Genomic DNA, 25,721 nt, shown 5'->3' on the forward strand with positions numbered 1-25,721 from the left:
TTGAAGTAACTGAAGATATTTAATCTAGAGAAGAAAAGATCTGGGCAACACATGATAGCTATTATTAAATATTTAAAAGGGCAATCACAGGGAATAATGACTAGATTTCCTAACACCCATGAGTAAAATTTAGAGGTATAGTCTTTAACTTGATGTAAAGAAAAATTTCTAAAAACATGACTTTTTAGGCATGTTCTAGTAGGGTCAGATGACCAGTGATTGGGAATATTTCATAAGCAGGAGCAAGTAAGATCGGAGCCACTGTTCTACTGACAGGGTGTCTGTGGTGTTCCTCAGTTAAAGAAGTACTACAAGCAACTCCAGTCCAATAAATTACTAACACCCCTCTTGGGCTTATGTGTTGGTTACTCTGATGAGGACATTTGGGAAGGTAGTAATGCTGGATCCTGAAATAGGACCGTTCATGTAGATACCCTTTTCCATTCTTCAAACACCCATCACAAGTGGTCTCAAAAACACCCAGTACCTTTACTTAGCTTTACCCACTTAACAATATATATGCTCAATATGAGCAGTTTGACTCCCAAGCCTAGGTCAGGCCTGAGTGTTTCTCATAAGCCATAGTCTTAGGCTGAGGAGCCTTGAGAGTTTGTGGAGGGAGAGCCCCCTTGCCTGCAGGGGTCTGTGATCATAGAAGTCTGTGGAAGGAGAGGGATCTAAGGAGTCCTGGGAAGGCAGACCTAAAGGTCCAGGCCTGACAGTATCACTGTCCAGGAAAACCCCAGTTCCTATGGCTCTGTGCAAGGGGGCCATTTGTTCTTGGCAGACTTCATCCCAAGGGTCCTATATGGACCAAGACTAGGGATTGGGCAGAAGGCGATGGCTGGCTGGAGGGAAGCTAGGCCGTCTAGTGGGAGAGGATGACCGGAACATAGCACAGAAGTGGGCTCGGCTTTCAAGCTGCATACGGTGGCCCAGTGGGGAAGTGAGTCCACGGACAAAATGAATTCGAACCAGCCCTGACTGCCCCCCAGATACTAGCCATCCATAGGAGTCCAGGTTTGGGCTGAAACGTACCTGTGAAAAGGAAACAAAAGAGAGAGGCTCACAGGTGGTACTTCAGAAAGACACCTACCTGTATATGCAAAAAAAAAAGAATGGGTCACAATCTGAAAGGACAGGACCACAAGGGGGTGAGAGAAGAATGAGAAGCCAATGAATGAGGTATATGTCTACCATGCTCTGAAGGGGAAGAGGGGTTACCAAACTGCTTTCCCTCCTCAGCCATTTGTTACCTTTTCATCTCCCATTTCATTGATTGCAGACCCAGAGATGGGAGGAAATGACAATGGAGGGTAGAGAAGATGAGAGACTACCTTATGAATAGCCTCGAGCTGCAACCTGTCCAGGCAAAGTTGAGAATGCCCCTCTCCCTCCTGCATGCGTAGCATTGGTTCTCTGTGGAGCAGATCCTGGAATGTTCCCTGGGAAGGAGAAGTAGAATAGAAGAGAGTGTGAGTAGCTCCTTAGTTTTGCATCTTTTTTTTTTCCCGCTGTTGCCCTGGGTAGAGTGCCTTGGCGTCGTAGCTCACAGCAACCTCAAACTCTTGGACTCAAGTGATCCTCTTGCCTCAGCCTCCTGAGTAGTGGGAACTATAGGTGCCTGCTACAATGCCCAGCTATCTTTTTTTAGAGATGGGGTCTCACTCTTGGTCAAGCTGGTCTCAAACCCATGAGGCTCAGGCAATCCACCCACTTCAGCCTCCCAGAGTGCTAGGATTATAGGCGTGAGCCACCACACCTGGCCTTACGTTTTGCATTTTTATGCTGGAACTCAGGATTTCTACTATACAAGGACTAAAGTTTTCTACCCCCCTTTTTTTTTTCTTTTGCAAATTTTGGCCAGGGCCAGGTTTGAACCTGCCACCTCCAGTATATGGGGCCGGTGCCCTACTCCTTGAGCGACAGGCGCCACCCAAGTTTTCTACCTTTTCTAATATCCCACCCAATTCTCCTGGCCTCAACTTACCAAATCTGTGTCTTGAAAGAGCAAGTAGTGATGATTGACAGTTTCAGCATAAGTTCGGGCCTTGGGAGGGTCAGGGACCCCAGATGAAGAAGAATGGTCAAGACCTTCAGAACTGTCTTGATAGGGCATTAGATCTGCTTTATATATGGGCTAGAAAGGAAACCATGAGATTAGATTCTGCAGTACTAAAGACAGAATAAAAGCAAAGAGAGAGGAAACTGGTTTGGGGCAGGAAAGGCTTAAAGATAGAAGAAAGTAGTTATGTTTAACTATATGCTCAGGGCTCAGCACCTGTAGTACAGTGGTTATGGCACCAGCCACATACACTGAGGCTGACGGTTTCGAATCCGGCCCGGGCCAGATAAAACAATGATAACTGCAACAAAAAATAGGTGGGTTTTGTGGCAGATGCCTGTAGACCCCAAGAATTTGAGGTGCGTGAGCTGTGACACCACGGCACTCTACTGAGGGCTACATAGTGAAACTCTGTCTCCGAAAATAAATAAATAAATAAATAAATGCCCAGATATAGTAGGATAGGGAAGATTATACACAACTCTGAGCCAAGCTTTTCAGGGATAATATCAGGGCTAGGAGACCTAGTACTAATTTGTACTCTACTAGGAGTTGGGAGAGCATGTGGATTAGGATCCAACAGCTGCTGTTAGATGTTCATATACGTACAAATCTTCGCTCAACAGGTCTCTTGACATTTATTGGGTTCAGTGCCATATCAGGCAATATAGCAGCAATGAGCTCCCCAGATATATCTCCTGCAGCTACTGTCCCAAGCCAGTCGGATCCTGAAAGACTCTAACAGGAAGAGACAGATTTCATTCATTCATTAGTTCATATATTTATTAAATTCTGCATACTGGTAACAACTGCACAGACTAAACTCTAAAAATGAGTTTAACATAACCCATGTCTCAGGTGATAGTTACCATACACTTAACTTCTCCTTCTACCCAAAATTACTGCCTCTTCTTGACTACCACTAGGTGAGTAAATTAGTCATTTTCCTGTATAATAAAGACTGCAGAAGAAAAAGGGGCTCACCCAGACAGTGCCTTTTCGGGGAGCAGTGAAGTAGGCCTTGAAACCAAGGTAACCAGCATCAATATAATGAATCCCACAGAGTCCGTAACTGTTAAAGAAAGAGAAATAAAACCTTCCTTTTTCTAAGATTAGACTCATTTCTTCTCCCCAATTCCTTCCAGAATTCAAACCATCTCTGTGAACCACCTCTCAACCCTCCACTTCCCACAATAATCTAGCAAACTTTGCACCCCAACCTCCACCCCCCCCACCCCCGTCTCCCGAGCTGCTCCTATCTCTATGCAGCCGTACGAGGCATAGCAGTTGTCCTGAGCCACAGTGACACCATTGTAGGGGAGCAACCAGGCCAGCTCTGTACTCAAGAAGCGCTTGATAGAGTTTATTGGTTCATAAGGTCGTCGAAGGTCCCAAAATTTGATTTTCCGGTCGCTTCCCGCAGAGACAAGGAAATTACTGTAAAAAGATGAGAAAATATTAAATCTGAATAAATCTGGAAGAGTTAGACTATCCCAGTCTTTCTCCCTCTATAGATCTCCTATTCTATACCTGTTAGCTTTGCACCACTGAAGGGTACGCACAGCCTGGTCATGGGCTAGGAAACAGTGGAAGGGGTAGAGCTTTAAGGAGCCATCAGAGAGCCGTATCCGCTGCAGAGGTGAGTTAGTGGGAAGGTTCCAGAAAACCACCATGCCTGAAGTAGGGACAGAATGTGTAGAGTTAAAAAGCGAGTTCTTTCTTCCTGGCTCTAATTTTTTTCTCTAGGCTCCTAGGATCTTTGCTTTCTCTCAGATCCAAACCACTTTGAAAGAATGTGAAGATCATGATTAGCTACTCAACACTCCCTCTATGGCTTAAAGACTCACCTTGGTATTTTAGCCCCAATTCTCTTCAACAAAAAAAGTAATAGCTTAATCTGGAATCTGTAGTTGAAAGACAAGAGACTGAATACACCCAGCCTCCCTACTAAATATAAATAAAGGCATTGTTAAAAAGTATGAACCTTCTAGGACAAGGGTTGGCAAATTATAGCTCACACACAACATAACAGACCATCACCACTTTGGTAAATAAAGGTTTTGTACTTTGTTTTTTGTTTTTTCTGAGATTGAGTCTCACTGTGTTGTCCTTAGTAGAGTGCCCCAGTGTCATAGCTCACAGCAACCTCAAACTCCTAGGCTCAAGCAATCGCCGTGCCTCAGCCTCCCAAGTAGCTGGGACTACAGGTATCCACCACAACGTCCAGTTAGTTTTTCTATTTTAGTAGAGATGGGGTCTCACTCTTGCCCAGGCTGGTCTTGAACTCCTTAGCTGAAGCAATCCTCCCACCTGGGCCTTCAAGAGTGCTAGGATTACAGGTGTGAGCCACCATGTAATCACTTCTTTTTTTGTTGTTGTTTTTTATTTTTATTTTTTGTTTTGTTCTATTTTTTGCAGTTTTTGGCAGGGGCTGGGTTTGAACCTGCCACCTCCAGCATATGGGGCCGGCACCCTACCCCTTTGCGCTGTCCTGTTGTTTTTTAGACTGTCTCACTGTCGCCCTCGGTAAGAGTGCCATGGTGTAACAGCTCACAGCAACTTCAATCTCTTCAGCTTAAGCAATTCTCTTACCTCAGCCTCCCAAGTAGCTGGGACTAAAGGCACCCACCACAACACCTGGCTATTTTTTTGTTGTAGTTGTCGGTGTTTGGCAGGCCTAGGCCAGGTTTGAACCCTCCAGCCCCAATGTATATGGCCAGCACCCTAGCTGCTGAGCTGCAGGTACTGAGCCATGACTTATTTCTTTCTTCTTTTTTTTTTTTGCATTGCTTGAATATTTCTAACTCTACACAATGTCTAGCACTGAAGCACAAAAGAAACAAAAACCAAAAAACAAGGATATATAAAAAGTTTAAAGAGCATTAGCTCCTTACATTTACTTTGTTTTTACCATTATAGTATCCAGCAGCCAGGTGGTGGTGGGGCTTGGTAGGCAGCCAGGCCAGGCTCAGGCACTGACCACATTCAGAGGGGTCTGAAGCTTGCACAGACCCCACCTGCAGGGTCGCCACACATTGTACCTACAGCGGAAGATGGGATGGGACCAGGGTTAGGGATACCTACTGTTTGGAATGAAGCCTCTCTCTAATTAGTGTTTAATCCAGCAGGATGGGGTATTTTTCAGAAATGGAAGATTCAACATGGAATCAGCAGGGTAAGACTCTCAGACAGTGGTTCTCACAGCCTTCCTGATGCCGTGACCCTTTAATACAGTTCCTCATGTTGTGGTGACCCCCAACCATTAAATTATTTTCGTTGCTACTTCATAACCATTAATTTTGCTACTGTTATGAATCGTAACGGAAATATCTGATATGCAGGATGTATTTTCATTGTTACAAAGGGGCTGCAACCCACAGATTGAGAACCGCTGCTCTAAGAAGATACTAGAGTCTCAACTAAAGGTAGCAGATTCCTCACTCACCTTATAGATGGCCGGCTTCACTGCATCTATGAAGGAAAGAAAAACAGGAAATGATGCTATGGATTCCAAGGACCGAGCTCTTCCGCAGGCCTTGCTCTTAAATCATCACCCCAGCCCTTGGATAATGAAGTACCCTCATCCTTTGTTGAGAAATCCCTCATATTTCCAACACCAAATGCATAAACCTGTATCTGGTCTGCCTCCATCTTCTCTTCTGTTATACCTAATAGTATCCTTTCTCCTGTCAGAATGGATAATCCCTTCATTCTGCAATCTTCTCACCCTCTCTTGCCTTTCCTAGAACATTGCTCATTCCAGTATCCCTACTTTTTCATGAATTATCCATTTGCTCTTTCTCTACAAGGTCATTCCCATATTCCCATGTAAACATGCCCTATTGTCTCCCATATCCAAATAAACAGACAAAATCTTTCCCTTATCCCTTTTCACCCCAGCCACCATGCTCATTTATTCATTCCCTTTCACAGATAAACTTTCTGAATTATCCATACTTACTGTCTTCCCCTCTTCCCCTTCTATTCCCTCCTCAACCCACTCCTCCACAAGACCACCAAACATGAGACTTTACAGAGCTCAAACTGGGTGCCCTCTTCTTTAAATACGTGGTACTACTAAAAAGCAAACTAGTTCAACAGATAGGAGTTGCCTTGCCCTTCTCCCTTCCTCTTATCACCGCTCCATTCGTATCAAAGAGACTGTGTGATAGTAAGGGAAGGAGAGGCTGAGACTCTAGAGAATGGAATTTGGGGGAGACAAAAGTAGGGAGGGGAGATGGGTTCCAACTGTTAGGCTCAGCCTTTAATGGGTCTTTACATAGCCAATTAACTGGCACCAAGAGGAGGAAAGGATGACCCGTGACCTGAGAACACAGAAGGAGGAAAGAGAAGATGGTGGAGATACAAGGTACTGTGCTGAAAGAGCAATTATAGGACTGCAAAAGAGGAAAGCTAAAGAACAAACATGGGAAGATACAGTGGGGTAGAGGGAGGTGGCTGAGTAATGCTTCTCACTAGAAAGACTGGGCCAAGAGGATTCTCAGGGGAGTTGGAAAGGCCCTAAGCTCTGGCTACTATCCTTGCTGTGCTACTCACCTGCAGATTGCTGAGCCAACAAGGCTTCAGGATGGGGTAGACTGAAGAGCACCACCTTCCCATCTGAGCAGGCAAGAGCCAAGAGACCCAGTCGGGGCAGGAGAGGAGCCTAGAGGGTGAGAGCAGATCTGTGCTGAGGCTTGCTGCCTTTAGGTGCCTCTCAGAAAAACTTTGAGGTCCTAGTCCCTGAAAATGTAATATGAAGTTTCTAGAAAAATTTTGTCTACCACACTCCAACTGTCCCTCTTCCAACTCTGAGAACCCCCAGGGCCATCTCACAGTCAACTAGGATGTACCTTCCGTGGCGTGCCTGGAAGTTCCCATGCTCCACTGGGGCAGAACTTGAGGTCCCAGATGCAGCCATGGTCACAAGCAATCCCATAGACAAAGTGGGCCCTGTTACCAGGACTGAAGAGAAAGGGCATGTGGGCATAGTGGGTAGGAAGAAGGGTCCTAGGGCTACCAGAGCTAGGCTCCTCTTGTCTCAGCCAAGTGCAAGTCCTTCCTCCTATCCTACCCAGCCCCCATCCTGTTGTCCAACTTAACCATCCCCCATGGCAATGTCCAGCCCCACCTCACCAGCTTTCTTGCTGCAAGGTCCCAAGGCCCCAGAGCTGGAGCAGCCCAGGGCCCGAATGAAGCTGGCTCAGTGGGTGTGTCTCATTCATGTCAGGGCTGGAGAAAAGGGCCACATACTGTGAGGCTCCTGCCCCCTCTGGCACTGGGCACCAGTCCAGAGCCCAGAGTGGTCCTCCTGTGAAGAAAGACACATCCCAGCGCTCTGGATGTGCTGTGATCGAGCTGAATCTAGAGACAAGTCAAAGATGGGGTAAAAAAGAAGAGTTAAAAAAATCTCCCTAGCTTCTCTGTATGGCTGGCAATGAGAATCACTCTAAATTAGAGGGGTGACCATCTCTAGCCAGGACCCTTATCTTTGGGATCAACTGGACCAGCATGAAGAGAAGGACAGGAATAATCTGTCATTCCTTTCAACATTCATTTTTCCTGTTTCTGGCTCCAACAATCAGAAAAAAGGGCTGAGGTGTAAACTTCACCTGTTTATTCGGTAGAGTGTGCCATCTTCAGGTAGCCCTTCACGTTGTACAGAAAACAGGGGAGACTTCTCCTCTTGTGGCAGGTAGGGAGCAGCCTCACTGGGGGAAGGCAAAGGCAATTCCTGAATTTGGAAGAGGTTCACCCCAGGATTCCCATTATACATACAGAGTTCTCTGTCACCCTTTTCTCTCCAGTGGTGTCACCCCTCCTGAGCTTCAGAAATGTTACTTCAACTTACAGCTCAGATAACAAGTGCCACTTCCAGGCTAAAGGAATCCACTCAGCAAACTCCCAGAAAGAATGCTTCTGTTCTCGGCTGAAGAAAAAGGAGAAGCATCAGTGAAGCAGGAGAGGGATTCTAGAGCAATCCAGTCCAATAAAACTTTCTGTGAGGATGGAAATGATCTATTATCTGTGCTGTTGAATACTCTAGTCACTAGCTGCAAGTAGCTAGTGGGCACCTGAATTGTGGCTAGTGCAGCCGAGAAACTCCACTTTATCTAATTTTAACTAGTTCTAGAGCTCTTGCCTTTGGTAGGATCTTGTAGTAATGAATGTCATCACAGTATTCCTTTCTTGCCCATGGCCCACCTCTAGCCTGTCCTATACCCCTCCTTTATCCCCAGCCCCCTGTCCTGTACCCCCCCTTTATCCCCAGGCCCCAGGTCTCACAGGTCCTTGGTGAGATGGAGGCACTTCCAAACAGGAGCCATGATGTGATTTGGTAAGCCATTGGGAGCCATTCCTCGGCAGTGTGCCTTCTGCTTCTGAGGGATCAAATTGAAGAAAATGTAAGGGAGAGAACTCTACCAGTTGGAAAAAGCCCCAGGAGATAGCTCTTTCCCAGGTTTGACTTTCCTTGGCATTATTTCTTTCCAACCACTGCCCTATCAGTATCTTAAATGATTTGTTTTTCAACCATATGACTTCTCTACCTTCTGCTCCTAGTCCTCCATCAAAACTGCAAAATCAGCTCGGCACCTGTAGCTCAGCAACTGGGGCACCAGCCACATACACCAGAGCTGGCAGGTTCAAATCCAGCCCAGGCCTGCCAAACAACAACAACAACAAAAAAAATAGCCAGGCACTGTGGCAGGCACCTGTAGTCCCAGCTACTTGGGAGGCTGAGTCAAGAGAATCACTTAAGCCCAAGAGTTTGAGGTTGCTGTGAGCTGCGACACAGCACTCTACCAAGGGTGACACTGGGAGACTGTTTAAAAAAAAAAAACGACAAAATCTGTTAACCTACTTCCTCAACGTCTTAAGGGCATCTAAAAAAATTTTGTGTTTGTTTTTGTTTTTCTATTTTTTTGAGACAGAGTCTCACTATGTCGCCCTTGGTAGGGTGTCATGGCATCACAGCTCAGCAACCTCAAACTCTTGGGCTTAAGCAATTCTCTTGCCTCAGCCTCCCCAGTAGCTGAGACTACATGCACCCATCACAACACCCTGCTATTTTTTGTTGTTGTTGTGTTAGTTGCCATTGTTGTTTGGCAGGCCTGGGCTAGATTCGAACACGCCAGCTCTGGTGTATGTGGCTGGCACCCTAGCCGCTGAGCTACAGGCGCTGAGCCTTGTGTTTGTTTTTTGAGATGGTCTTACTGTATTGCCTAGAGTGGTCTTGAACACCCCCAAGCTCAAACTATCCTCCCACCTCCACCTCCCTAGTGTGCCACTATACCTGGTGCTCCATGGCATTTGATTCGGAGGACTCCCATGTTTATTGAAACTCCTACACTATGGGATAGTCTCCCCTACTCTTCTCTCCTCTCTAATAGTCCTCTGCAGGCTATTCTCCCTCTGATAGGTATGGTCAGTGATGGAATTCTCCAGTCTCTGTCTTCTAGCCCTTCTATACACACTCTCCTGGTACTCTGATCCCATGTCCCATGGCTTTGACGACTACTTTTTTTTTTTTTTTCTTGAAAAGATGGGGGTCTCAGTATGTTGTCTAGGCTAGCCTCAAACTCCGAGGCTCAAACAATCATCTCACCTCAGTCTCCCTTCAAAGTAGCTAGGACTACCGGTGCATTCCACCACACCTGGCTTAACTACTGCTAGAGTGCAGTGGTATCATCACAACTCACTGCAGCCTCAAACACCTGGGCTTTAGCGATTCTCCTGCCTCAGCCTCCCAAGTAGCTGGCATTACAGGTATGCACTACCACATCCAGCTAATTTTCCTATTTTTGCAGAGACAGGGCCTCCCTACGTCGCTCAGGATGATCTCAAACTCCTGGCCTCAAGGGATCTTCCTGCCTCAACCTCCCAAAGTTGATAAAATTACAGGCATGAACCACCACTCCTGGCCCTTAAACAACACCATCTTTATGTCTGATTATTAAGTTTATATCTCAGTAAATGTACATTCGTCCCAGTCTCAACTTTTCTACAAGGTCCAGGCACATACAGTGTCCATATTAGAAGCTGAGGCAAAAGGAAAAAATCAGTAATTACTTTTTTCTTTTTTTTATTTTTTTGTGGGTTTTGGCCAGGGCTGGGTTTGAACCTGCCACCTCCGGCGTATGGGACTGGCGCCCTACCACTTTGAGCCACAGGCGCCGCCCAAGTAATTACTTTTTTAAAAAGCAGTAAAGTTCTCGGGCGGCGCCTGTGGCTCAGTCGGTAAGGCGCTGGCCCCATATACCGAGGGTGACAGGTTCAAACCCGGCCCCAGCCAAACTGCAACCAAAAAATAGCCGGGCGTTGTGGCAGGCGCCTGTAGTCCCACTACTCGGGAGGCTGAGGCAAGAGAATCGCTTAAGCCCAGGCGTTGGAGGTTGCTGTGAGCTGTGTGAGGCCACGGCACTCTACCGAGGGCCATAAAGTGAGACTCTGTCGCTACAAAAAAAAAAAATATATACACTGATATTTTGTTCATTGTGGATTACATTAATTTTGAAGGTTTTTTTTTTTTGAGACAGTCTCATTATGTCGCCCTTGGTAGAGTGCCATGGTGTCACAGCTCACAGCAACCTCAAACTCTTGGGCTTAAGCGATTCTCTTGCCTCAGCCTCCCAAGTAGCTGGGACTACAGGCGCCCGCCATAATGCCTAGCTACTTTTTTTGTTGTTGTAGTTGTCACTGTTTAGCAGGCCTGGGCTGGGTTTAAACCTGCCAGCCCTGGTGTATGTGGCCGGTGCCCTAACCACTGAGTACAGACGTCAAGCCTATTTTGATTTTTTAAAATATTGTATCTAAATATCATTTATCCTGATTACTGAGGGTTTTGATCCTCCCTTCAATGTTGGACTTAAGGCAAGTAAGACACTGTTCCGACATACACAACTGGTGACCAGACATCTCCAGCAGGGCCCACAGATACCTCCAACTCAACTCAATAGCAGAGAGTGACTCATCATTTCCCCTCCTCACCTTCACTGCATCCCACGTCCCCCATGCTTTTCATGGTCCCAAGTTTAGTGCAGGCCACCTTCTAAGCTGGAAACTCCTACTGAATGTCTTCCTTTCCTTTAACTCCCAACTCCTCTAAATTCTCTTACATATCTCTTAAATCTGCCTCCCACTTCATTTACTGCTTAATTTAGGATCTCACTAACTTTCACCTGGATAAATGAAGCTGTCTTCTAATTGTCAACTGCAATTTGACCTATTTTCCTAACCCCTCATGTTATTTCTCTACTTAAAAACCTTTGTGGGGCGGCGCCTGTGGTAGAGTGAGTGGGCCCCATATACCGAGGGTGGTGGTATATGGGTATACCCATATATAGTATATGCCAGCCGCATATACTGAGGGTGGTGGTTTCAAGCCCAGCCCTAGGCTAAACTACAACAACAACAACAATAGCCAGGTGTTGTGACAGGCGCCTGTAGTCCCAGCTACTTGGGAGGCTGAGGCAGAGAATTGCCTAAACCCAGGAGTTGGAGGCTGCTGTGAGCTGTGACACCACGGCACGCTACCGAGGGTGATGAAGTGAGACTGTCTCAAAAAAAAAAAACAAAAAAAAAACAAAAAAAAAAAAAACTGGGCGGTGGGCGGCGCCTGTGGCTCAGTGAGTAGGGCGCCGGCCCCATATGCCGAGGGTGGTGGGTTCAAACCCTAGCCCTGGCCAAACTGCAACAGAAAAATAGCCGGGTGTTGTGGCGGGCCCCTGTAGTCCCAGCTGCTCGGGAGGCTGAGGCAGGAGAATTGCGTAAGCCCAAGAGTTAGAGGTTGCTGTGAGCCGTGTGACGCCACGGCACTCTACCCGAGGGCGGTACCGTGAGACTCTGTCTCTACAAAAAAAAAAAAGAATACAAAAAAAAAAAAAAAAAAACTGGGCGGCGCCTGTGGCTCAGTGGGTAGGGCGCCAGCCCCATATACTGAGGGTGGTGGGTTCAAGCCCAACCCTGGCCAAACTGCAACAAAAAAAATAGCTGGGCGTTGTGGCAGACGGCTGTAGTCCCAGCCACTTGGGAGGCTGAGGCAAGAGAATCACCTAAGCCCTGGAGTTGGAGGTTGCTGTGAGCTGTGTGACGTCATGGCACTCTACCGAGGGCCATAAAGTGAGACTCTGCCTCTACAAAAAAAAAAAAAAAAAAAAAAAAGAACTTTGTGGCTGGCCTCAGTGGCTCATACCTATAATCCTAGCCCTTTGGGAGGCCGAGACAAGTGGATAACCTGAGCTCAGGAGTTCAAGACCACCCTATCTCTACTAAAAAAAAAAAAGGGAGGGAGCAGGGTTTTGTGGCAGGTGCCTATAGTACCAGCTATTCAGGAGGCTGAGGCAAGGGGATACTTGAGCCCAAAAGTTTGAGGTTTCTGTGAGCTATGATGCCACAGCACTCTGCCCAGGGCAACAGAGTGAGATTCTGTCTCAAAAAACAAAACAAAAAAAACCTCTGTTGTCTCCTACCAATCTTTGTCCTTTCATTCTTTTAATTTTATTTAGTATTATTTTCTCCTTTAGAGACAGAGTCTTGCTCTGTGGCCCAGGCTGGAGTGCAATGGTGTGATCATAGCTCACTGCAGCCTAGAACATCTAGGCTAGAGAGATTCTCCTGCCTCAGCCTCCTGAGTAGCTGGGACAAAAGGCACTTATCACCATGCCTGGCTTATTTGACTTTTTGTAGAAATAGAGTCTCACTATTTTCCATGGCTGGTCTCAGACTCATGACCTCAAGCGATCCTCTAGCCTCAGCCTCCTTAAGTGCTGGGATTAAGGTATACACCACCGTGTCCAGTCATCTTTTCTCATTTAATGTCCTCTGTAACTATACCCCAGGGCCTATACTCTAGCCATAATTAATCAATTTCTGGAAAAACCATCTTCTCTGGCAAACTATTATTCACCCTTTGAGAACCAACTCAGCTATCATTCTTCTGTAAAGCCTAAGCAGTTAATTACCTTTCCTCTATATGCCTACAACACAGTGTTTGCGCCCAGTGTAGTACTCATTACACTGTGAACTTTGTAAAGAAGGGTGCTTATTCATGTTTGTGTGTTTCCTAACAGAGAATAGATACTCAACAAACAAATGAATAATCTTGTTTACTGCATCCCTCCCTCCCAATCTCCCTAGTACCTCAACCATGCTTGAAACTGTCCCTTTCCACTTTTACCTATTTTGCCTATCATAGTTATCAAGCCAAAGCTATTCTTCTGGGCACCTTGCTGACCCTCTAAAAATCCTACTATTTCGCCATACACTTTGCCATCCATTCAGGTTACCCCTGATGTGGATCCTCGTGGGATGCTTCGGGGCACTGCAGGCTCGGGGTCAGATGAGCTCTCACTTGGGACCTCACTTTCTTCTCCATTTTCAGCTTCAACCTGGAGAACAAAGTCTTCATCCTGTGCAGGATTATTCTTCTCTTCTCCACCTTGACAGGCTGACTGCTGCAGGCTCTGACTCGGTTGGGTGGGGCTGCTCACCTTAGGGGTCTCAGGACAGTTTACAGGAGCAGGCAGGGTTGTTGAGAGCTCTTCAGCCAACTCCTGAAGATACAGAAGTGCCCTGTAGGAAGAGTCAGAGTCAGAATCTTACTCACAACCATTTAACTGAGAGCCTACTTTTCTAGGCTTAGTTGATTCTCATCTCAATGGACCCTCCCGGTAACCCTGTGATTAATCAATTAATCCTATTCATTTTCCCTTCCCCTTTGATAGATTAAGAAACAGAAATCCAGGAATGTTAAGTGACTTGGCTGAGATGATTCTGGTAACAAATGTACAATCAGAACCCAGGTTTCCATCTCCAAGTCCAGTGTATTTTTCTGTACCACAGTGAAAGAACATAGAGGCAAAAGGAAAGAATGGAAGGGCACATATATATTGACATATACTGGCAGTAACACAGCAGGGAAGACCTGGGCAAAGTTTGTGAAAAATGTGATAGGGTGCAGCCATGGAAACACCTGGATAAACAAAGTTGGCAATAGAGCCCATAAAAGTTGCTGTGGTAAAAGCTAAAGGATTGCTCCTATCCCCAGAATCCAGACACCACCCTTGCTTACCTGATACCTCATAATCTTCTCATGTCTCCAACATCTGCTCCATCCCAATCCCTTCACCCATCCCCCCGCCACCGAGCTGTGCCCCACAATCCTTACACTTGGGCAGCCCTTCGGCGGGGTCGTTCCCCAGGAGGGGTCTCAAAGTCCTCAGGGGGCCTCTTTGGAGGTAGAGACTCTGGCTGATCTAGGCCTTTTGACAACTTCAGCAGTAGCAGCTCTGCCTTGGACTTTCGACCTCGTTTCTTAGGCATGGGGGTGGATAGAGGGTTGGATTGATCTAAGAGACCAGGAACCAGAGGGGCTGATGGAGCATTAGGTTGTTGGAGTCTTTTGGGGCCTTTTCGTGTCCTACCACCTCTCTTCCGGCCAGGCTTTGAGGCCCTAGGCTTTGAGACCGTTGACATCTCTGAAGAAAGATCTGTAGAGAAGAATATGGGTCTGTGAGATGGGACCAGAGCTCAAACTTCTTTGGAAAAGAGTATAATGTACCCAGGTTTGTAAAATCCTCTGGGCTCAACCTGCTCTCCTTCATCTTAAGCTATGCTTGAGAAAGTGAAAAGATAACAGGATAAGGTACATACCTTGTTCCAGTCTGGAGAGGCTTTGCTGCTCTGGAGGAAGCCTCATCTTATCAAGAGAATCCTCAAATCCAGGCAAAGGGGTGGGTAATGACATCTCTATGGAAGCCTCCGCACTGGTCATTTCTGAAGAGGCCTTGACATCAAGCTGGTTTAGCACCTCTTGTCCGGGAGAGTCTACCACAGTCATGTTCCCCACGGGGCCGGCCTCCCCCAAGGCAACATAGCCGACCCCGTAGGTATCCATCAGCACCCCCCAAAATGGCTGCTCCTAAAGAGACATACAAATGAGTAGAAGAATGAGAAGTACAGAATGAGTATCTGCAAAGGCTCAGTTTTTCTGTTTCCCCATCTTTCTTTTCCTCACTCCCACAACTCCCAGAAACCCAAGTTCCCTGATTCACTCATTCAGCAATAATCACTAAGTGCCTTCTTTATGGCACTGTTCTGAGAAACTGGTAATACGATAAGCAGCAATACAGACAAGGTCCCTGACTTCACAGAACTTACATTCTGGTGGAACAGACAATAAACACATAAACAAGTAATAATAAAGCTACTATCTATTATATACACTGGGCAATAAGTAAATAGTCATTATGTGCCAAACACTATACTAAGTACTTTATGTCATTATTTAATTTAAAGTTTATATATTTCCTTATAAGGATATAGCAGTGAATGCACAATTACTTAACTCCTCTCCCTGAAGCCCAATGAAATGAAACACATGCATACTCAAAAAAAAAAAAACGGGCAGCGCCTGTGGCTCAGTGAGCAGGGCACCGGCCCCATATACCGAGGGTAGCGGGTTCAAACCCGGCCCCAGCCAAACTGCAAAAAAAAAAAAAAAAAAATAGCCAGGCGTTGTGGCGGGCACCTGTAGTCCCAGCTACTCGGGAGGCTGAGGCAGGAGAATCGCCTAGGCCCAGGAGTTGGAGGTTGCTGTGAGCTGTGTGACACCACGGCACTCTACCAAGGGCGATAAAGTGAAACTCTGTCTCTACAAAAAAAAAAAAAAAAAAAAAAAAAAACAACGAACAAACAAAACACACACAAGGAAAAAAAAAAACAAAAAGAAAAAAACCCAACTTTTGTGAATCCAGGGAAGGGCCACAACTTCCTAAAATAAACTATAAAATTTATACCAAACCAAAAGAGGACACCTAAAGCTAAAATCCATCTCTGCTAATATTAGTCAAGGAACAGATTTGTTTAAGAAATAAAGAGTTCCGGGCGGCACCTGTGGCTCAGTGAGTAGGGCACCAGCCCCATATACCGAGGGTGGTGGGTTCAAAACCGGCCCAGGCCAAATTGCAACAACAACAAAAAAAGCCGGGTGTTGTGGCGGGTGCCTCTAGTCCCAGCTACTCGGAAGGCTGAGGCAAGAGAATCGCCTAAGCCCAAGAGCTGGAGGATGCTGTGAGCTGTGACGCCATAGCACTCTACCAATGGTGACAAAATGAGACTCTGCCTCTTAAATAAAAAAAAGAAAGAAAAAAAGAAATAAAAGAGTTCTGGGTGGCGCCTGTGGCTCAATGGGTAGGGCACCGGCCCCATTACTGAGGGTGGTGGGTTCAAACCCAGCCCTGGCCAAACTGCAACAATAATAAAAAATAGCTGGGCGTTGTGGCAGACATCGGTAGACCCAGCTACTCGGGAGGCTGAGGCAAGAGAATCAATCACCTAAACCCAGAAGTTGGAGGTTGCTGTGAGCTGTGTGATGCTACGGCACTCTACCAAGGGCGATAAAGTGAGACTCTGATTCTACAGAAAAAATAAATAAATAAAAGAGTTCTTTGGTGCCTTGCCATCAGTGTTTCACATGGATGGGAACGGTTGGCAGGCTGTGAGACAATTAGGGAACATCCTATTGCAGGGGTCCTCAAACTGCAGCCCGCGGGTCACATGAAAGGTGTGAATTGTATTTGTTCCCGTTTTGTTTTTTACTTCAAAATAAGATATGTGCAGTGTGCATAGGAATTTGTTCATAGTTTGTTTTTTTTTTAAACTATAGTCTGGCCCTCCAACGGTCTGAGGGACAGTGAATTGGCCCCGTTTAAAAAGTTTGAGGAAGCCTGTCCTATTGCATTAAGAGACCTTTCCAGGGGCAGCACCTGTGGCTCAAAGGGGTAGGGCGCCCGCCCCATATGCCAGAGGTGGCAGGTTCAAACCCAGCCCTGGCCAAAAACTACAAAAAAAAAAAAAAAAAAGAGACCTTTTCAGGCCAGGCACAGTGGCTCATGCCTGTAATCCTAGCACTCCGGGAGGCCGATGTGGGCAGACTGCTTGAGCTCAGAAGTTTGAGACCAGCCTGAGCAAGAGCAAGACTTTCTCTACTGAAAATAAAAAACCAGGGCCAGCGTGGTAATTCACACTTGTAATTCCTGCACTCTGGGAGGCGGAAGCAGGTGGATTGCTTGAGCTCACGAGGTCAAGACCAGCCCAAGCAAGAGCAAGACTCCGTCTATAAAAAATAGCCAAGCGTCGTGGCAGGTACCTATAGTATCAGCTACTGGGGAGGCTGAAGCAAGAGGATTGCTTGAGCCCAAGAGTTTGAGGTTGCTGTGAGCTATGATGCCACTGCACTCTCCCCAGAGCAACAGAATGTCTCAAAAAAATAAAAAACAATCCCCAAAAAACAGAAAGAGAAAGACAGAGACCTTTCCACATTGAAGAATGTATTAAACTGTCATTATTTTCAAATCCAGAAGATAGCTATGCAACCATGGACCAAAGTAAAGTGAAATAAAACACTACTCACCAAGCCAAAAACCTAAGCAACAAAGAATTCTGCAAGGGTCCAGTCTGGGGCCAGAATAACTTGCTTGTCCATGACAAAGGAGGAGAAATAGTTCTGATCCCAGCAGGAAACCCTCCATTGGTCAGTATATGCTATAAGTCTAAAAAATTCACCAGCCTCAGTGGAAAAGTAATACAAATCTCATAAAAAATATACAAATACGAAAAAAATATATATACAAATACAGCTCGGTGCCCGTATTTGCACGGAGGCTGTTGGGTTCCAGCCCGGCCCAGGCCAGCTAAACAACAATGACAACTGCCAACAAAAAAATAGCCGGGCGTTGTGGTAGGGTGCAAGTAGGTCCAGCTACTCTGGAGGCTGAAGGAAGTGAATTGCTTAGGCCCAAGAGTCTGAGGCTGCTGTGAGCTGTGATGCCACAGCATTCTACCAAGGGCCTCAAAAAAAAAAAAAAGACAAATAGGTCAGGCTCAATGGCTCACTCCTGTAATCTTAGCATGCTGGGAGGCCAAAACAAGAGGATCTCTTAAGGTTAGAAGTTCAAGAATAGCCTGAACAAGAGCAAGATCCCATCTCTACAAAAAATAGAAAAATTAGCTGGGCATGGTGGCATAACCTGTAGTTCCGACTCCCTTGGAGGCTGAGGTAGGATTGCTTAACCCAGGAGTTTGAGGTTGCAGTGAGCTCTGATGACACCACTGCACTCTAGCCCAAGCAACAGAGAGAGACCCTGTCTGCAAAAAACAAAACAAATAAAAAATACACACTCACATACACACACACAAACCCGTGAGTTGAGTTTCCAACTGTCTCTCCTGAAGAAGCTATAGTCTAAACAGATTATAAACTACTATGTTATAAATCATAACAACAGTCAAACCTCTAGCTCAGGTCTGAGAATACAACATAACATTATGTGCTAAAGACACATTAAAACAATACAAAGGTAAACCAGAGATCAGTGAAATTGTACCTATAACTGTTCTTTAGGATCCAATATGGGATGCACAGGCATGAATACTACAGAAAGAATAAAAAGAACACAAAGACAAACATATCCTTTCAAAGAACTAATCCAGAAAACAGAAGCAAATTTCCAACAAAAAGTTCTATACTTTCAAAAACACTAAGGAGATTATGAAATCCAAGGGCTATGGTTTGAATGTTTATCCCCTCCAGAATGCATATTTATAAATTTATTTGCCATTATAACATTGAGAAGTGAAACCTTAAGAGATGAATGAGTCATGAGGGCTCCACCCTCACGAGTGGGATTGATGCCCTTATTAAAGGATGAGTTTGTTCACATCTTGGTCCCTTGCCCTTCTGCCATGGCATGATGCAGCAAGAAAGCCCTTAACAGACACTGGCCCCTTGATCTCAGACTTTCCAGCCTCCAAAACAGTTGAGAAATAAATTTCTGTTCCTTACAAATTATAGTCTCAAGGATTCTGTTTAGTAACACAAACTAAACTAAGACAATAAGAAACAAGAGATCGGAGAAGAGATAAAACAATGGGAAGGTAAAAGCTGAGGTAGCAGTCATAATGAAAGAAACTGAGCAAAATAGTCCAGGTGCTATTGCTCATGCCTGTAATCCCAGCACTTTCTGAGGCTGAGGCCTGAGGATCACTCAAACCGAGTTCAAGACTAGCCTAGGGGAAAGAGACCCTATCTCTAAAAATATAACAAAACAGTAACAAAAACTTCACTTTCCTGAGATTAAGGAAGACCTCAGACTTACTGTATAAAAGAAGAACAAAATCTATAAGCAATCATCAAGACCAAAAAGTACTTAAGTGAAGATAAGAAATTTCTTCTGCTTTGAACATGTGGTAAAAGGCAATGAAGAAATAAAAACAGAAATTTCTTATGCATCTAAGCAGAAGAAACAGGTCTCTTACAAAGGAAAAAAAAATCAGGGTAGCCTTAAAATTCTCAGAACATTTGATGCAAAAGATAAGGGAATAAATACTTAGAGAAGATCATAGAATTCTCTACTTAACTTGATGTCATTCATATAAAGGCAACAGGACAACATTCTAAACTTGCACGTATTTAGGAACTGTAACACTTATGCACCCTTACTGAAAACAAACATCCAGTGGAAGACCTAATTTAGCCAAATGAAAAATAAATCAATACAATAAATCAATCAATAATTTTTTTTTTTTTTTTTTTTTTGAGACAGAGCCTCAAGCTGTCCCCCTGGTAGAGTGCCATGGCATCACAGCTCATAGCAACCTCCAACTCCTGGGCTCAAGCAATCCTGGTCATAGTTGTTTTTTGTTTTGGCAGGCTGGGAGTGGATTCAAACCCGCCAACTCTGGTGTATGTGGCTGGCACCTTAGCTGCTTGAGCTACAGGTGCCAAGCCAGTATATATAAATAATTTTCTAATGGAAAAGTTGTGGTATGAAAAGACTGGCAGTAAGCATTTAGCCCAATGAAATATCAGATTGAGTTTCAATAACCATGGTAACTATGTGGTAACTAGAATATATAAAACAGATCCTAACTGAAAAATTTTAAATCCTCCACAATGTAAAAATACCAACCTTTTTATTGTAGTAGACTAAGACAAAAAGTAATACCCTAATTTTGCTTTAAAGTTAATAAATTTGAAAATGTAGGTTTATTAATAGAATTTACATATTGAGTAGAACTAAAATAATATACTATATTACTTCCAAAATACCCAGCAGGCCATAGGAACCAGAAAAAAAAATTTCTTTTACAGACCACACAATAAAACATTGAAATAAAGAAAAGTGCGCCTGTAATCCTAGCACACTGGGAAGCCTAAGTAGATTGCCTGAGCTCAGGAATTTGAGACCAGCCAAGCCAGAGCAAGACCCAGTCTCTAAAAATAGCTGGGCGTGGTAGTGGTGCCTGTTGTACCAGCTACAGGGCAGGCTGGGACAAGAGGATCACTTAAACCTAGGAGTTTGTTTCAGGTTGCTATGAGCTATGGTACCATGGCACCAGCTACTCAGGGTGACAAAATGATACTCTGTCTCAAAAAAGAAAGAAAGAAAACACTAGAAAAAAACAGAAAAAGAAAACCAAGGATGACACTAAGATTTTTTAAAAGCATCATAGTAATAAACATATACCAGATAAACTCATTAAGAATAAAGATTCATCTGACTTAAAAAGCCAAATAACCACCATATGCTTTATGAGAGACATCTAGATAGAACAAAGGAATTCAAAAAGCTGTTAAGAGAGGAGTTAAAATATGCGAGGCAAAATGCAAGCAAAAAGAAAGTAGGAGTCTAGCTGATAATAGCAAAGTTGAATTCCAGGGGAAAATATTAAATAGGATTAAAAGGGAGTCCACCTCATATAAAAAAATGTGGGACCCAATACAATGACTCTTTGCAAGCATTCAACTCCAGCAATGGGAGCAGAGTGACCAGGACAATAGGAAAAAAGATTACAAGCTTCAAACCATGAGGAAATAGGGATTGGGATTTAACACTGGGAATTAGTCAAATGAAGATCAGTTAAGACAACTTCTATATGTCCTAAAGATTTAAAGATTTTCTTTCTTTTTCTTTTTGAGACAAGAGTCTCAAGCTGCCGCCCTGGGCAGTGCTGTGGCATCTTAACTCACAGCAACCCCCAACTCTTGGGCTCAAGAGATCCCAAGTTGCCTCAGATTTTTTTATTTTTAGTAGAAACACTGTCTTGCTTTTGCTCAGGCTGGTCTCAAACTCGTGAGCTTAAGCAATCCACTGGCCTCAGCCTGCCAGAGTGCTAGGATTAGGCCTGAGCCACCACATTCACCCATCCTAAAGATTTTCTATATCAGTACACATATAGGTATCTCATTCCTCTTAATTCAGTGGTTCTCAACCTTCCTAATTCTGCGGCCCTTTAATATAGTTCCTGTGGGTCATGACCCACGGGTTAAGAACCACTGTCTTAATTGCTGGTGGTGTTCCATAGAATTAGTTTAGAAATCCCTCACTTAATGAACAATTGAGTTACAATATTGTTGCAAACAATACTGTAATAAACATTCTAGTACAAATCTTTTCATTAATAAGAAATTACTGGCTGGGCACAGTGGCTCACGCCTGTAATCTTAGCACTCTGGGAGGCTAAGATGGGTGGATTGCCTGCTCACAGGTTTGAGACCAGCCTGAGGCAGAGTGAAATCTCATCTCTAAAAATAGCCCAGCGTTGTGGTGGGCACCTGTAGTCTTAGCTACTTGGGAGGCTGAGGCAAGAGAGTCACTTGAGTCCAAGAGTTGGAGGTTGCTGTGGGCTATGATGCCACAGCACTCTACTGAGGATGACAAAGTGAGACTCTGTCTCAAAAAAAGAAATTACTTTTCCAGAATAGTTATCTGGAAGTAAAATTACTGTACTGAATTGAACAGTATGCACATTTTAAAATTTAATAGATACTGGCGGCACCTGTGGCTCAGTTGGTAAAGCGCCGGCCCTATATACCGAGGGTGGCGGGTTCAAACCCAGCCCCGGCTGAACTGCAACCAAAAAATAGCTGGGTGTTGTGGCAGGCACCTGTAGTCCCAGCTACTTGGGAGGCTGAGGCAAGAGAATCGCTCAAGCCCAGGAGTCGGAGGTTGCTGTGAGCTGTGTGATGCCATGGCACTCTACCAAGGGCCATAAAGTGAGACTCTGTCTCTACAAAAAATAAATAAATAAACTTTAATAGATACTAACATAAAAAAAAACTCGATAAATATCAAATAGCTCACCAAAATTAAAACTTATACTCCTACCAACTATATATCAGCAGCCATTCTAACACACACTTGCTAATATTTTTAAAGATATGATGGATAGTGGCACCATCCTCAGTGGTTACAGTGCCAGCCACTCACACTGAGGGTGGCGGGCTCGAAACTGGCCTGGGCCTGCTAAACAATGACAACTGCAACCAAAAAATATCCCCACGCTGTGGTGGGAGTCTATAGTCCTAGCTATTTGGGAGGCTGAGGCAAGAGAATTGCTTAAGCCCAAGAATTTGAGGTTGCTGTGAGCTGTGATGCCATTGCACTCTACTGAGGGGGACACAAATAAGATTGTCTAAAAAAAAAAAAAAATCTGATGGATGAAACAATTCTTTCCTATTGTATTTATGTGCATTGTCCTAATAATTGAGGTTAGTAACTTCCACGTGTGAGATGTCTGTATTTTTTATGAATTGTCTGTACATACACATATAATTTGCCTATATTCCTTTTTTTTTTTTTTTGCAGTTTTTGGCCGGGGCTGGGTTTGAACCCACCACCTCCGGCATATGGGGCCAGCGCCCCACTCCTTTGAGCCACAGGCGTCACCCCTAATTTGCCTATATTTCTAAAGGGTTATCTTTTCCTTATTGATCTGTGAGTTATTTATGCTGCATAGTTTCTCTCAGTATGTATTTTCTTATAACTTTATGTTTCTTGCTTAACTGATGTTTTTATGAGTTACATTTCTCAACCTCCTTCTCCTTTATTGCATCTTTTGGTTTTGTCATCTTAAAAAGGCATGGTCTCTCACTTTCTTCTAATAATTTTTCTAGTTTTGGATCTTACATGTAGCTCTCTAGTTCATCTGGAATTTTCATGTGTAGGAGATATGGGTATTTGTTTAGTATTTATCTTCCCTGAAAATTTCACAAGATGGGGATCTTGCCAGCTTGATTCACTGTTTCATCCACAGCTGATACATGGTAAGTACAACAATTAACCTTCAACCTTTGTTGAATAACTGACTCTTCAGGTACAAAAATTAAAGATTCACTTCTCATGGAAGGCAGAAGTAAATTTCCATTTTTGATTTTATAATACATATTTTGGACACACAATAAAGGAAGAGATGTTTAGTAAATTTGTAACATCTTACATTTGCACCCCAACTTGTCAGGTTCCTTTGCCATCAAGTTCCCAGCCTGACCGCCACCCCCAGCCAAGGAAAAATAATGAGACAACACTGGATGTCAAGTATGGAATTACTGGGCCTGGCGCTGGGCCTGGCGCAGTGGCTCATGCCTGTAATCCTAGCACTCTGAGAGGCCCAGGCTGGTGGATTACTTGAGCTTAGAAGTTGGAGACCAGCCTGAGCAAGAGGAAGACCCCCGCTCTACCAAAAATAGAAAAATTAGCCCAGCATTGTGGCAGGTGCATGTAGTCCCTCCCAGCTGCTCCTGTGGCTGGGGCAAGAGGATCTCCTGAGCCCAGGAATTTGGGGTTACTGTAAGCTTTGATGCCAAGGCACTCAACCCTAGGGCAACAAAGTGAGATTCTGTCTCAAAAAAAAAAAAAAAAAAAAAAAGCAAAGGGGCGGTGCCTGTGGCTCAACGGAGTAGGGCGCCGGTCCCATATGCCGGAGGTGACGGGTTCAAACCCAGCCCCGGCCCAAAACTGCAAAAAATAAAAAATAAAATGTATATAGAAAGGCGATGTGTCAAGAGCAGGAAAAATAAAAAATAAAAAAAAGAGAGTATGGAATTACTTTAAACACTTTGCTTAGTTTAATACATTGTTTCCCACAGTATTCCTATGGTACAACTAGTGGTATGCAATCTTATTTACTATGCTTTTATTTCAACTTGCATAAGTAACTATTACTAGTCTATAAAACTCTTCGTTTTATCCATATTGCTTTAGATCGGCATTAATGCACTTAAGCGTTAAAAATAAATCAATTTAAAGAAAACTATAGAAAGACAGAACAGCCGAACAGGATGGCAAAAATAGCGACAAAGGTACATGACTGACTTAATTTGTGTAACAATACGTTCCTGGGGCCAAGAGGTTCAGCTACAGCCTACATCCCTCCAACAAACTGAATTGCCTCAGTTTGGGGTTGGAGTCGTCGCCACCTCCGCCTTTCCCAACAGCCAGCCAACTTGCTGCGGGACAAAAGGACTAGGTAGGGAATCGTAACTGGCCCTGGGCTGCGCCAATGGTGTTGCAGCGCGCGGGGCACAACCCCAGGGTTAGACTAGTCTCCCAGAATAAGAGGTTAAAAAACAACAGAAAGAGATTGACTTACTACCACTGTATGGGCCACCACCTTCCCTTCCTCGGTCCTAAACGTGGGGGCAGTTTTCGCCACTAGCCTGTACCAGAGGGGAGCCCTAATTTTTCTAAGAATAAGGGCTGCTGTAGGTTCACGGAGTCTCGCAATGTAAGCAGCGCCGAGGCTGGGACACAGGCTGCCGCGTTTCGGACACCGAGTGAGGGAAAGAGGGTAAGAGATGGGGGATGCAGGGTGGCCACAGTGGGAAAGTGGGGAGCATGATGGTGTTCCATAGGAGCGCAGAGACTGAAGAGCGCGCTGCTGTGGCAGGAGGAAGAGCGGAGCCGGGAGCTGGTTCCCAATATCCCATCACTACGGCAAAGGAAGGAGGAGTAATCGTGGGGGGCCCCCGCACACCGCGCTGCGGTACACTCACCCTCGCCAAAGTCCTTCCGGAAGTCCAAGTTCGAAGATGGCGCCGCCTGTCTGGTCGCGGTTTTATGACGAAAGCTTGTAGCTGCTCTTCTTTGACGCCCCCACCCCCAGTGCACAAGGTAAACACGTGAGCTTGGTCGGGAATTGGTGGCAGGCTAGATTTTCTATTAGACTCTGTATTCCATAATGCAGCGCGGCGAGAGTCTCTGAGCCCTCTGGAGCTGGCGGGGTGCTGGGCGTCTACGGCTGGCCGCTGCAGGGCCTCATGGGAGTGGCGGTGTTGAAGAGGTGGTTGACGCCTGCGCAGCCCACGGGTTCGCACACTGCCTTGACGGAAGTGCAAGTTCTAGCAGGCCGGCTGTTGCTCCTTGTGTTTCCTGCTGGTCTGTCCGGCCTGTGGCAGGCAGAACCTGACGGGAGCCAAGAATCTACACCTGCACGCCGGCCCCAGGCAGAGGCTGAGAGACAAAGAAATCCTAACTGCCGGGCTTCAGAGAATGACTCCAGCTTTTGCAGCTAGCAAAGTCAGGGATGGACTCACCTGGCTTGGGGCGGGGACGCTTACCCAGAGAGTGGCCTGGCTTTGATCCCTGACCCTAGTTAGAGAGGCTTTGCCTCGTTCCTCCCTGGAAGGTGGAAAGCGGTGGGGAGAGAACAAATGCAGCAAGTTTCTGTGCTTTCCTGAGGCATTTAAAGCCAAATAAATTTCGCAGGTCTCCCCATACCCAGAAGAGAGTGCAGGATTTAAAAATAAGGCGGCGCCTGTGGCTCAAAGGGTTAGGGCGCTGGCCGCATATGCCGGAGGTGGCGGGTTCGAACCCAG

At 45.2% G+C, this 25,721-nt stretch overlaps 1 protein-coding gene across 2 annotated transcripts; it reads right to left on the reverse strand.

Annotated features, from left to right (window-relative positions):
* On the reverse strand, positions 1-25,632 carry GTF3C2 (general transcription factor IIIC subunit 2). Of its 2 annotated transcripts, none has more exons than XM_053588334.1 (19): positions 24,900-25,632; positions 14,717-14,984; positions 14,232-14,553; positions 13,351-13,636; positions 8,351-8,445; positions 7,917-7,994; positions 7,678-7,776; positions 7,202-7,429; positions 6,919-7,030; positions 6,623-6,731; positions 5,511-5,536; positions 4,977-5,106; positions 3,596-3,740; positions 3,341-3,502; positions 3,050-3,137; positions 2,675-2,803; positions 1,991-2,140; positions 1,338-1,445; positions 1-1,038 (listed from the first exon to the last, which is right to left on the reverse strand). In XM_053588334.1, exons 2-19 carry the CDS (start codon positions 14,958-14,960, stop codon positions 820-822), a joined length of 2,730 nt encoding a protein of 909 aa, XP_053444309.1. In that variant the 5' UTR covers positions 14,961-14,984; positions 24,900-25,632; the 3' UTR covers positions 1-819. The 2 variants fall into 2 exon arrangements, with proteins under 2 accessions (XP_053444309.1, XP_053444310.1); XM_053588335.1 differs by lacking the exon at positions 24,900-25,632 and adding an exon at positions 24,497-24,516.
* Positions 25,633-25,721: the final 89 nt, after the last annotated feature.

The sequence above is a fragment of the Nycticebus coucang genome, chromosome 4 (assembly GCF_027406575.1).
Source record: "Nycticebus coucang isolate mNycCou1 chromosome 4, mNycCou1.pri, whole genome shotgun sequence".
Taxonomy (NCBI): Eukaryota; Metazoa; Chordata; class Mammalia; order Primates; family Lorisidae; genus Nycticebus; species Nycticebus coucang.